Source organism: Carassius auratus, chromosome 17 (genome assembly GCF_003368295.1).
Source record: "Carassius auratus strain Wakin chromosome 17, ASM336829v1, whole genome shotgun sequence".
NCBI classification, from domain to species: Eukaryota; Metazoa; Chordata; class Actinopteri; order Cypriniformes; family Cyprinidae; genus Carassius; species Carassius auratus.
This window is the reverse complement of record NC_039259.1, coordinates 7,425,565-7,439,974: the sequence shown is the minus strand read 5'-3', so window position 1 is coordinate 7,439,974 and position 14,410 is coordinate 7,425,565. Positions and strand designations below refer to the sequence as shown.

The window sequence follows — 14,410 nt, the reverse complement described above, 5'->3', positions numbered from 1 at the left end:
CATCTCTCAGCAGTGTATGCCCCAAATTACTAGTACAGTAGTAATAATAATAAAAAATGTATTTTGTTATAATCTTACTAAGACATAGTATTGGGAAGAAATATTCAGTATTCATTTGCATTTTAGTATTCATAAATGATACTTCCATGCATTTTATTTCAGTAGTTTGTTAATACATAAAATCTCATTGATTTACATTACAAGCTATAAAAAATTTCATTTCATTTTCTCTTCTCTTTTATATTTTGTCTAAAGATCCAATTAATTCATACATTTTGAATTTACTAATATTTAATATCTCAGCATTTACAGGGTAACAAAACTAGTGTGTAAAATCAACTCATGAAGCGCCGTGCTGTTCTTCTGAGCTCTTAAATCCTACGCTCCACTTCTCGCGAGAGTTCCGCGGCTCGTCATCCCCGGTCTCCCCGTCAGAGTTCCGTCTTCCTCTCTCTCTCTCTGAGCGCTTCTTCAGCCCACACTTGAGCTGACCCTGCAAGAGCGAAACAAGTCGACGTGCCGCCTACAACCGGGCCGGAGCCGCAGTCCACAGCGCGTCCACTTCAGGAACCCCTTTACACCCCGACAATAACAGTAATAGCGAGGACACCACCGCAGGTACGTGAAGCGGCGGCTCTATCCCGCTGTATATCCAGACCGAGTCAGTGAAGTGAAGCGTGAGTGGATGGAGCGGATCACACGGGGCCTAGCACTGTCTGCTCCGCTGATCCTCTCCATGCCATGCCCCCAGAACACAACCAGCCTTTTAACTGGACCTCAACGATACAGACCCGAGACCCAGGCCGTCGGTAGACCGAGAACACACGAGTGGAGATGTGCTGCTTTGTACGCGGTTATGATGATGTCCGATCAGTCCACGCCTCTCTCTTTAAAGCTAAAGCTAAGCTGGTAATACAAATAGAGCTGACCCTTCACGTTGTCGTTTTCTTGCTGTGATATGTTCATCTCCTTTCGCTGTCAGGTTGAGAAACATGCTTGTCTCGGCTCTCCAGCACACGGTGTGTTCTGCTGCTGGATAGTCGGTCAGTCACATGTGGTGACACTGAAGTGACAGTCAGGTCCTTATTAAACATCTCGACCTACTTTAAATCCCGACTGTCATGCACTCATCTCGGTGAGGGACAGTCATTCAATAAGGACTTTGTTCCTTGTCCTAACCCATTGTTATCTTGTCGTAAAGGTATGCGCTTTATTGTAGACCTGCTGGTGTAAAAATCAACGTCACAATGTAAAATAAAAATGCATTTTGTTATTTAGACTTGAGTTTTCATGCAGACGCTTATCGCTGCCATTAGAGCCAGTTCTGTCTTAACTAGCCACATTTCTCTTGATGAAGCAAACGGAAGGATTATCTGTCAGTTGTAGTTGGGTGTCTTTTAATAGTCGCTTTAAGTTTGCGCATGCGCACTGGCGTGTCATTCAAAGAAATGGGCGAAAGCTTTCATGGCAGGACACATGTCTCCAGGTCTTATTTAAGGACCTCATGGGATCAGTGTTGTGGCTTTTAATCCATGTCTGTTGTCTAGCACACTTCTAAGGGTTAACTACTACTTCTTTGCAGGTATATTTAAAATAGACAGTAATTTCTAATGTGAAAATAAATCTAAAATGTCGATGGCTGGTATTTAGAGTGCAACATTCAGGTTTCTGGAAGTAAAAATGGTGGTCATTTTCTCCCTGAGAAATAGTTTTTGGCATTAATTTACCTAAACCTTTAAGGACAGACCTGCTGTGAGCTCCAAGGGTGTTAATTGATGGTATATGCTTTTGTTGAAACCATCAGGCTGCATTATTTAAGATTATTTCGTAAATAATAGTTTAAAAGTGGAACTCCTGGTAAAAATAACATCACCCATGATTCTGCAAAGAAATCGCCACAAATTAGAGAAACAATTAAATTGCATGCTCTTTAGCATCCACCCACTCACATGAAGCGCTTGGAATGACATGTATTCATATTTTACAATAAATGTAATCCATATTGTTTCTCTTTGGAGTGTTACAAGCTGTTCGTGAACCGAATAAGATACCTAAAGTTGTAAAGACTAAAGTCTCAAACCCAAAGAGATATTCTTTATAAAAGTTGAGACTCTTCCATGCTCTCCTAAAATGCCTCGTTAAAACACGCCTCACATGTCTACATCACTGTGTTGGAAGATTTGCATAACACCGCCCAAATGTTCAAACAAAGAAAGAAGTAACTTTTATTCTCGCTGTTGCTGCCCCCGTGTCATGGAAGCACTGTTTTGTTGTGAAAGCGAAACTACTTAGTTTGGTCTTCCAAAAGAAGAAACCACTAGAAGTCAGTGGTTAAGTTGTATTTAAAACACTGTTCCAGAGCAGTTCAAGCCAAATATTCGTATGTCATTTTACGGAGGACGAGGACTGTTTCTTGAATCAGGGAGAGTAGACTACAATGCCAGCTGTTTTGACTCACAGTCTGTAATAGTGCTGTCATGGTACCAAAATTTCAGTATTCGGTACTGATACAAGTGAAAATCCATGGTTCTCTGTACCAATTTTGGTACCAAAGCAAAACACAAAAATATACTAATAATTAAAAAAAAAACACTATCACTAAAAAAAAAAAACCAAAGCCATTTTTTATACTTATTTATACTTATTTACAATTGTTTTTCTACAATTGTTTTTTTTTTTTTTTAGTTTTTCTATAAATATAATAATTATGAAAAATGGTAAACAAGTTTCACCCAAATTTAATTTATTTTAATGAATTAAATTTAAACACATTTTATTTTGTTAAATAAAGGGGATTTACTATTAAAATAATTTTTTTTTGTGATTTATTTCTTAATTTTTTCAACCGTAGTAGCCGTATCGCATACATTCTACTAAACAATAGTAATATTTCTAGCACTAGGGCTGCAACTAAAGATTATTTTGATAATCGATTAATCTGTCGATTATTTTTACGATTAATCGATTAATCTTTATGTACTTATATTTTAGTTTTGCCCATTTTTTCCAATTAAATTATTAACAAAGGGTCTTTATCATTCAACATAGACTTTGAGATTTTAACCATTTTGCATTGTCATATCCTCATCAAAAATATACCCGGAGTTTTGTTTTATTATGTGTTTATTTGTCAAACTCTTCTGCAATCAAAACACTGACACATACTCTAGCAAATTTCACAAGATTTCAAATAATGTTTTCACTATGGCAGTCCTTAGGGCTCCTAAAGTAGTTTAACATCCCGAACAAAGCTTATTAAGGAATCTTATTCACGAAGAATAAGAATAAAACAGAATAAATTTGCAGTACATTGCATTTTATTATTTTTTTCCTGTAAACACACAACTTATACCTGGGAAACAGCTTTATAACTTATGCTGTGAAATTGTAAATAAACCTTCGAATAAAGTGCCAATGGCATGAAACCTGAATGGAACTCACATTTTAAAGTAAAATCCATCAGAAGGTTGTCCAGAGAAAAAAAAAAATTGACACACACAAAAAACCTGCTGTGTGAAAAAGAGCAGTGAATACTTTAGAAAAAAAGTGCCTTTCAAATACATTTAAACATTTACCTCTCTCATTCAGTCATAATTAGGCTACAAGACTGAATTATGAACTGTTAAACGACAAACTGATCACAGAACATGTTTGTAAATTTTTAAATGTTAACTGTTAAAAAGCAATGTTATTAGCTTTTACGACTAAACATTTGCAAACAACAACATTGTACTGGAGAATCTGCAAAAATAAAAGTCTTAAACAGTTCAGTAGTGCAGAGTTTACAGGTTACTCTCCTTTTTTGAAGGCCCAAAGTAAAGTTCTCCCACACTTCGGATGACTTAGTTCGATTAGTTTTATCTTCCGCTTTTTTTCTTTTTCTTTCTTTTTCATTCTCAAGCTTACTCCACTGCCGTCTGTCTCCACCATCGCACTGAATGCTGCAGACGCAGTTTGGGAAGCACGTGACAAAAAACGAGGCCAGCTATTGGCTATTCGCTACTTCTCCTGTTGTACTGGCTGAATAAAACCTGCAGTGGCTCATTACTGCCACACTTTGGTCATCGCAGATTTAAAATATGCACAAAATGAGCCGCTATCGGCAAATAAAAGTTGTTTAGCAACTAATCGATGACTAAATTAGTTGACAACTATTTTAATAATCACAAAGAACTGGATAGCTGGTCATTTAGAGCACACCTCGCTTTTCAGACTGATTAGCTTTGTAAAAAATCAGGAAGGCGGGGCATAGCGGTGGAACAATAATGTACAGTATGTGGAAAATGTTTTGTTTTTTTTAACTTACCGTATTTTCCGGACTATAAGTCACACTTTTTTTCATAGCTTGGCTGGTCCTGCGACTTATAGTCAGGTGTGACTTATTTATCAAAATTAATTTGACATGAACCGAGAGAAATGAACCAAGAGAAAACATTACAGTCTACAGCCGCCAGAGGGCGCTCTATACGGCGGTAATGAGACGGTAATGTTTTCTCTTGGTTCTTAGTTCTAAATGAATGCGACTTATAGTCCAGTGCGATTTATATATGTTTTTTTCCTCATCATGACGTATTTTTGAACTGATGCTTTTATACATTTTAATCTGGGCTACAACATGCCTTAGATATTGTTAAAGTGTTTTGATTCTTTGTTTGGTCACACTTTACATTAGGGCTTCATTAGTTAACATTAGTTAACAAACTGCCAATAAAAAATTCTTCTAAACTTTCAGTAATCTGTGGTAATTGCAGTATTTAGAAACCTGTTGGTAAAATCTAAAGTTGCAACTGTGTTATTTAATGAGCTATCATGAACTAACACAGTGTCTACACTGGACACGAGCGGCGCATGAAAATATGATAGAAATCATTATAATCAATGATCCTGTGTACACTGGATGTGGCACGACACAAAACCCTGATTGCCTCGCTCTATTTATGACATACTGACACATTTAAATTAAAATTTAAAATTAAATAAAATGTATGCATTTAGCAGACGCTTTTTTTCCAAAGTGACTTACATTGCATTAAGGCTAACAATTGTCTCCTAACATGTGCTCTCTGGCATTCGAACCCCCAACCTTGCACTTGCTAAGGCAATGCTCTACCACTTGAGCTACAGGAACACATTTAAAACATTTTTTTATGACTTTAACTGTTGTGGCACAGCGTTGTGCAACAAGACAACTGTTGCGTCTGGTGTAAACATGGTGTAAGAGTTTTTTAAAATCCCTAATCATGGTCCTCATGTTTGATGTAAATTCAAACATATTGGCTTTTTAATAAAAGGAAAGGACATGTCCGGTCCCAAAACTATCATTCAGTAGAAAGTGTTATTACAGAAAATTGTGTTGAGGCATTTTGTGAGTCTCTAAGTTTTGTTTGTATTGGTGTGGAGCTTTCCTTTTCACACCGTGCAGCCTTTGCACCAATATGTGCCCTTATTTTCCTCTCTTTGTGTGAACCATTGTTCTGAGTAGTGTGTAGCTATTTAAATAAACACAGAGAAGTTTACGTAATTAAGACAAGTAGATGACTTCATTTTCACTTCCCGTGCCTCTTGGGTTGAAACTTGCAACACAACTTGAACACAAAGTAAGGCTTTCCTGTCTTTATCCTCCATGGTTCTGAGGGAAAGTTTGATTGTTCTGAACTGTTCTGTACAAATTATGGTTTAAAACTGGATCTAGTTATTTTCATTTCCTAGTTCAGGGGCTCAAGATGCATATGAATAGTAGTCAGTCATGGGAATTTGGATTGGAATATGCATATGCATGAATATGAAACTGTTTGCAAAGTGTAATAATAAACATTTAGTGTGCACTGTAGTATGAAATGTCACAGCATTTTTAATTTAGCAAGTGAAATTCAGTTAACGTCTTGGAAAATAATCAGATTTTGATACATTTAAATTCTGCATTGTTTAATATTTTAAACATAATATTTTAATATATTCTCTAAATTAAATGCTTTATAAATTTATTCATTCAATTTTATTTCACAAAATTAAATGATTAATAAATTGAAATTAACAAGATTAGTGCTGTCAAACATGTCGATTTTTTTATATACGTAATATAAACAGTACACACATATTATGTAAACAAACTTATTTTGGGTGCTATTAATTGCAATTAATCATTTGACTGCACTAAATGAGATATTAAAAATAAAGGTTGACATTGCATCTGGTTTATTTATCCTATTGGAGATGGTTGATTACATTGCAGTAAGCTGTCTTGTACACACATATTCAGAAAATACAGATCAGATGGGTATTTCGTGCATGCAAACAGTTCCTATACTTTGCATCCTACTGAAATAGAAAGAGTATAGTAGTATGGTATTCTGAAACTAGCCATGCATAGTGTTGTTCTGCAGATCGGTCCACTTTGCTTGGCACCAGCTACATAAAGCAATAGATTTGCCAGAGCTAAAGACTTCCTGTGGCAGTGTTTACAGACACACTACTTTTAAGTGATTCACATCTTTTGTTTTTTTCATTTCCTCTTAGCAGGGCAAAGAAAACTAGACGCAGTTTAGAGCAAGTGAGCGCACCACACCCATCTACACTTTGTTCTCTGTGCACAGGGCTGTGTGAATCGAACACACGTGAAGCTTAAGAAATGTGTTTCCACTTATTTAACAGGGAATATGCAAGTAAGGGCAATCCACAGGTTTAGTTTACACCTCAACAGCTGCTTGTCCCATCTTGTATGTTTTCAGAATTCCTTTTCTGCATTTGCAATAGTCCAGAATGCTTTCACATAAGTGTTTTTACACAAGTATTATATTTGAATATATATATATAATTATTATACATTTACATCAAAATTTTTACTGACTAAGGCATTGATAACTTGTTGATAATCAAGAAAAGATGAGACAAACACATGACAGTATGATTGAAATGTTAATATGTAAGAAAAAGACGTTTATTCTGTGGCACTTAAAGAATTTGGAAGTTTGGAAGTTTTTTTTTCTTCTAGGAGCCAGTGGCTTCTTACTCAATCTTTTTGTTTGGAGCTGTTTTGTGTAAGCAGATATGATTTTATATTAAATGATAACTTTTTAATACTTAGTATAGATTTTAATACAAGGGCCCAAAAGAATCTGCATGATCTTTTTATGAACAAAACTAATTTAAGTGTCTGAAAAAGTTAAAGTTACTAATATATTATAATATTGTGTTACTCTTTAAAGTAACGTTACTTAGTTACTTTCTATGGAAAGTAATGTGTTCTGTTACTTTTGCATTACTTTCGCGCTACTTTATAAATATGAGCAGGGTGTGATTGTTTTTAATATAAGAAGTTCATAAGAAGCAAATATTAAAGCCATTTCACACCAAAAAGAATAACGAATAAACCTCAGGCTGAAGGAAAAGTAAATTCACGTCTGTAGAGTAGAACACAGGAGAAAAAGGTTCAACACTCTTCAGCAATAAAAAACAAAACTATGAATCACAAATGTTAGTTTATCTAGTCATTTTTGCTTATTAGTATGGAACTGGATCATCAGATGTCAGCAGCACAGACAATAATTAATAAAATGGGATTAGATACATTTGTGATATGTGACTTAAGTATTGCAGGTTTGCATCATAATCTGAGTTTCCATTTCACGGTTTTAATTCATTGATTTTAATTCATGTTCACACAGCGCACATAATGCCTCTGTACTTCCGATTTTCTCCCAATATGGGGACAGGAGACACACGGTAACTAGCGTTACTTTTTTGAAAAAATAACTCATATTTTCTTATAAATAATGCATTACTTTACTAGTTACTTGAAAAAAGTAATCTGATTACGGAACTCGCGTTACTTGTAATGCATTACCCTCAACACTGTCGGTTATGGAATGAATTTTTTTTTAATGACAAACAATTAATACATGATTATTAGATTACAGCAATAAAACATGAGTTATGAATGGTTTGTTATTAATAATTAACTTTTTAATAAAAACCCTATTGGGTACTTACCACATGGTACCACTTATTGGTGGACTCTATGATCAATAACAATTATTAAAGGTACAATTTGTAAGATATTTGCAGTAAAATATCGAAAAAACACTAGGCAAGTGTTCTATATTTTGTCCAGCTGATTACTAACAATGTCTCTAATGTTTTCAACTACTTGTAAATCATGAGGAAATTCCCATTCTAAACAGTGACACGGGGCAGGGCAGTCGCCTGTCAATAATGTTATTTCGCCTTTGTTACCGCCTTTACAGACGTAGAAACCACATGACAACAGTGTCGTGGACACATGCAGAAGTAGTGTATAGCGCCCAGCAAACCACTAGCTTGCTCCAAGCAGTTCCTTATTTACTATTTCTTGCATGTTTAATGGTGGATTGTGTTACTTATTTTTGGAACATAATTAGTGTTTACCGTCTGCCGCTGGTTCTGTCGACAAGGACAGCTCCCGTAAATGTAAGCGTATGGGCCAACCAAATGACCCAAGAAGAGTTTGGGACAAGAGGAGAGAAAGAGCGAGGATCAATATCGGTGTTGCATTTTTTAGATGGACAGAGCTTCGTGACAAACTTCAACTAGAAAGAGATGCAGATATCGCTTGTGTTTTACTCGACAGGTGAATTGTTTTGATTCGTATCTTTACAGAAAATGTATGCTATTATATCGAGCAACGAGATTAGTATTATGGGGCATACACACCAAAAGTGGGGCATCGCGTCTCTAGACCCCTGCGATGATGCATCTGATCCATCGTCTGATCGCGTCTTTGCATTGACTTTATATGTAATCTACTCGCGCAAATCGTTGAACTCACGTTTGCTATGTATGCCCAATTATTGTATTTGAATGTACATGAGTGTATATATTTGTTGAACAAGTGGTAATTTTCATATCGTCTGATTGATGGCCATCAGTGGTTGGGTAGAAGACAACAAATCCCATCATTCCACACTCCTCCTCAGCGTCATCAAACCATGTGATTGTTTTTATTTTGGTAGTGCGCCCTCTAGTGGCAGGTCCCACAAACTGTACCTTTAATAAATAAATTTATATCAGGAAAAAAATAAGCTCAGACCACTTATCTATTACCATTTATTTAGTTAAATGCAGTCATTTTTAATGGAAAACCTGAGAAATGCTGTAGAAAGAATTTAAACATGGCAAAATGTTTTAAGCTGAGCTGATAGCAGTACACTTTTTTTCTGACATCAGATTAGACAAAATATTTAATAAATGTGCACACACATGCATTCCATTTCCACCCTGGTTCTATCTCAGGCCGTCATGGGACTAATCGCTTGTTAAGAACATGACATACTATAAATTAAGAGTTCATATGCATCTTTCTTGGAAATGGTGTCTTTTGGTTAAGTAACAGTGTGAGATGTGACCGGAAAATGGAGAATGTTAGACTGATGGTCTCTTTAAGGGCTCCTGGGAAATTGCAGTAGAATGCTGCTCCTAAATGTATTCCTAATGTAATTGGCTTATCCATGTTCCCAACACAGTGAATTTCTTGGACACATTGAACCAAACAGACTCCAGTCAGACAGAGCAAAACGGTCTTTTCAGGACCTGGTGCTTCTTGTCACTGGTTTTCCTCACTGTCCCGAAGGCAGAACTCAACCAGGCGTGTCATCCAGCACAACAGGGCCCTGTTTCTGTTTGCTTCGCATTTTGTACGAAAGCAGTCAACCAAATGTCCACTTACGCCTTCCATCAAGAGCCTGTCTTTTCTTGTTTTCTCGTCCTAATTAAACATCAGACAAGATATAGATTTTTTTCTCCCTCTTTTTCTTAGGTAGTAAACAGTTTTGTTCTGTCAGACTCAGGTTTTTTTGTTATCATCAAATTGTTAAAGGGATAAATAAATATTCTGTCATTAATTACCCACCCTCATGTCGTTCAAAACCAGAAGACCTTCATTCATCTTCAGAACACAAATTAAGATATTTTTTTTTAAATCTGAGAGCTTTCTGGGCTGGCCCTGCATAGAAATGTAACTGAAACATTCAAGGCCCAGAAAGTAAATAAAAATTATAGTATAATAGTCTGTGACATCTAAAGAAGAAATTGTTGAAAAGTCATTATTTTTGTTTTCTTTGAACACAAAAAAAGGACTTACAGGTTTGGAATGACATGAGGGTGAGTAATTAATGACCGAATATTTATTTTCGGGTGAACTATCCCTTGAACTAAAACTTAAACTGAAACCAAAATTTTTTATTTCTTTAAAAAAAAAAAACATTATCTTATAAAATAAAAAATTCAGCTAGTTCCCAGTGCATAATTTTTCACTTTGTGTAGTTTCTGTTGAAGTACTAAAATAAAATAAAAACTTAATAAAACTGTATGGACATATAAAAAAAAATGAATCCAAATTAGAAAAACAACAAAATTACTGAAACTTTATCTAAAATTAAAATAAAAACTAAAATATAAAAATAAAATCGAATTCAAAATATTAACAAAAAGTCTATCAATATTAAAATGACACTGAATATTATAAAAAAAAATTTTTTATATACTTTGGCTTTTATATCAACCAAACGCAAGACTGACATTGATCCTGAAAATATTTTTTCTCAGGCCACACTAAGGCCTTTTAATTGCTATGCTTTGGATAGATTAGCACTGACAGGGGAGTTGTGCTGTTTTCAGATCTGCGGCCACTCAGCGTGTGACATGTTCCCGGCTGGATATTTTTGTTCCTTGCAAAGCTCCTCTCCACTTGAGTTTAGGATGTCAATTGAGTTAGCGAAGGGTGTCTTGAATGACCGCTTTGGGTTTGCATAGCTCCTCAGTATCATGTGTTCAACAAACAAATGCATTTTTTAATAGTGCCATTTTAGGCTTTATTATTTGGCTCAGTGATCATATTACTTGTATACAGTCTCTGGAAAAAAAAGTGAATGTGAGGGAGTGAGTGTCACCCGCTGAAAGGTATTTAGCTTGGTGTCAATAAGTAAACCCAGATTGCAGCCCTCAGCACACATACTAATTGGATCATACCACTGTGAGAGGGTGGAGGTGAAACGGACGAGCCAAAGACATGGAGCACGTAGAAGTCAACCACAGAGGCGGCAGCGTTCCAGGGTTGGCCGTATTAGAACATCTTATGCAATTTGCTGAATAAGTGTGCCAAGGTGTGATGATTTAGTTTTGCCTGAGGCAATGTGCTCTGCCTTTAAACAGCACCTGGTGAAAGTACAAATGGCTGTGGTAACAATATAGTCTGATAACAGAACACAATGCACAACTTTATCTTGTGTTATTTAAGATTATAATGAGATCGATTCCGATTAATTCCGGTAATCTGATGTGGTTTAACTGTAGGTATGTTGCTTTGAATTAGACACCATAAAAGAAAATATAATATCCACAGAGTTATCTAGTAGCTGCATGAAAAAGGATGCCATGTTGCCTTGTACATGAATTTGTTGGCATACTGTTAGCAGCTATGTTTCTGGTTTTGTAGCTGCCAGATGTAATGCGGTTGCAAATAGGGCTGTGCGGTATCGATAAGACGTAACATTTTGATTAGTGGTTCTACGGATCATAAACCTCACGGTTCTGATCATATTACAGTTTTTGAGTCACGGATCAGATCTTTTTTTGGATCAACAAAAAGAAAATATTTCAATATAATTTTGCTTTCCATTTATTACATATATGATTAAAGACAAGTGAACAGCCAAATTACAAGCATAGATAAAATTTACAAATAAAATAAGGTTGGTAGTATTCAGGTACAGAAATGGTGTAATTAAAGTGTAAAATAACACTGCATAGTGTTCATTTAAATTCATTTAAAACTGGCGAAGAAACAAAGTGAATGGGTGTTGCTCTGAAGCGCACAATAGTTTTGCTCTGGCTTTTTCTTGGACTCATTGTTCATATAGAGCAAAAACAGACAGTATTATGTCCAAAATAACTCTCTCAGTATTTGCAACTGTTGTCAACACAAATCGACACATTTGCGATCATGCTAATGTGCTGATATTTGGGAAAACAGCACTCTTGCTTGTGTGATATTACTGAAAGACCTTGAAATTGGTCCATATATACAATTTTGATTCTTTGTAGTTTGCATTGGTCAAGTGGCTCTATTGTCACGCATCCTGCTGAATATTTTTGCTCACTTCTGTCCTTATGCTCTTTATTGCGTTCTTCAAGAATGGCGCTGGACATGGCTGACTCACAGTACCTGCTCATCCTGGCACCGTCGCTGGTCATCGCTCTCATGTTCCTCTTTTTCTGGCTCTTCATGAAAGAGACTTCCTACGACGAGGTTCTGGCCCGCCAGAAACGAGACCTTAAATTGCCTCCCGCCAAGCCCGATACTCGTAAAAAGAACGAGAAAAAGAAAAACAAGAAGAAGGAGACCGGTGGAAATGGAGTGGGAGGAGGTGGCGAGTCAGAGGAAGACCTGAGGGATTTCGATACATCTGATGGCGCTGGCCCTACCTCGAATGATGAGGATTCTGAGGCGGTGCCCGTCAGTCCACCGGTTGCTGCTCCGGTCCTGGCAGAACCTCCATCCGGGATAAGAGAGAGGAAAAAAAAAGAGAAAAAGCCAAAAGCTTCTCCAGCTGCTGTCCCAACGAAGGTACCCCTTTCACGTACAACCCCAACTACTCCTCCTGCTTCAGAAGTACCGGAAGTCAATGGCTCCAAACCAGCTGTCCGTAAGGAGCAGCCCCTCCCCCTGACCAAGCAGTCCAGCCCCCCGCAGCCTCAGGCCACGCCCCCTGCACCAACTGAGACTACCAGCAAAAAGAAAGCCAAGAAGCAGAAGAGTGAGTCTGGTGAGTGCACTACCTACAAATAGGAACATGTTTTATGCAAATACCATGCAAGTTGTGTTGAAAATGTGCAATGTTCTGTTCCATGAGGGCAATCCAATGTACAAAATTCAACTTGTGAATAGTAAAGGCCGAGTATACCAACACTTAGCATGCATGTACAGCTGGTTTTTGCTGCCACACCCCAAAATTTCCAGTTGCCTAAATTTTGGTGCACTACTACTAAAAACAATTGGAAACCAGAACAACTACCCAGAACACCTTCTCATGCTCCTCTCTAAAGATCTCTGGCTCTCATTTCTCACAGAAGAGCATCCACCTGAGGTCAAGCCTGATCTTTCTCCTCCTGTGGTGAAGAAGGAGGTGCCTGTGATCATTGAGGTGGAGATAAAGGCAAAGGACAGAGCCGCCCCTATTACCACAGCAGCACCACCACCACCAACTGCCTCCAGCGGCAGTGGGCGTAGGAAGAAGAAACAGAAGGTGGAACCTGTCGTCACAGGTAAGAATAAAGCAAAATCAGACAAACTAGAGAGGTTCAAATTCTCTGTTGAGTCATTGAATCAATAAAGTAGGCAGCTGGTCTGTGAGGTCTTTGGCAAGATTTTATAAACTAAAGCCAGTGTTGCATTATATAAAAGGGCTAGTTCAAATCTATCATCATGTGCTCACTGTCATGTTGTTCTAAACCATATGACTGGCTTGCCTCCAAGGAGCACAAATAGAGATGTTTAGAAGATGTTTCTAAATGCTGCTCTTTTCTCTTTTAGGAAACTACGCCATGAGCAGTAGTTGTGATGCTCCAAAACAAGCAAATAAGCACTATAGAAGTGGTCTTTACTTTCATATCTCACTTAGGCAAATTCAAACTAAGTATTTGAGAAATATTTTCATGAGTACTATGGACTACTGTAGAGCATTGCAAGAGTCCTTTCTTATTTACTGTTATTGTATGGAAAAGAGCAGCATGAACATTCTTTTAAACCTCTCCTTTTGTGTTCCATAGAAGAAACCATGTTAAACCGGATTGGAACAACATAATGATTAAGTGATTTTAGTTTGGTGTGAAGTATTGCTTTAATAATTGCTGTGGTCATGTGTGTTTCAGTGGATGAGGCACATGTCCAGTCCTCAGCCCCGGTCACTGAATCCACCACATCGACGAACCACCAGAGCAACCAAAACAATGAGGCTCCACCCCCTGCTCCTGCACCCGCCAAACATAGCAAGAAACAGAAGAGCGAAACCAACAAAGGTACTTGGCATCTTTCATACTTTTATTTTTATTTTTTTACACTAAATGGGGGGTATTCCCAGATTTGAATTGTTTTAAACATTTTTATTGATACTTTTCCATGTTTAATGAGTTATAAGTATAATCACAATCTGTATTCTCCACCATCTTGGAATATTTGTTCCACTGAGCTTGTCACAATGCATAATGGGATGGTCTTGTCCACAAAGGATGCAGGCAAAAGCTGCCTTAGAAATTGACCTAAAAGAAAGCATTTTAGAAAACAGCACAATCTATGATCCCATAAAATACTGCCTATGGAGGGTTTGAAATTTTCCTGATGGCCTGCGTTTTGAATGTGTTGCTAATACGTGTCTGTTTT

General features: G+C 37.0%; 1 protein-coding gene across 3 annotated transcripts in view; it reads left to right on the top strand.

Moving 5' to 3' along the window:
- Positions 1-374: 374 nt before the first annotated feature.
- The window catches only part of LOC113117091 (kinectin-like), a 32,114-nt gene continuing 18,078 nt past the window's right edge, over positions 375-14,410 (top strand). The window contains exons 1-4 of one of the 3 annotated variants that reach the window (XM_026285499.1): positions 375-618; positions 12,166-12,797; positions 13,102-13,296; positions 13,903-14,049. In XM_026285499.1, the coding sequence (XP_026141284.1) occupies positions 12,167-12,797; positions 13,102-13,296; positions 13,903-14,049 (973 nt within the window). In that variant the 5' untranslated portion in view covers positions 375-618; position 12,166. The remainder of the gene's footprint in view (positions 619-12,165; positions 12,798-13,101; positions 13,297-13,902; positions 14,050-14,410) is intronic. The other 2 variants (XM_026285498.1, XM_026285500.1) reach the window with 2 other exon arrangements.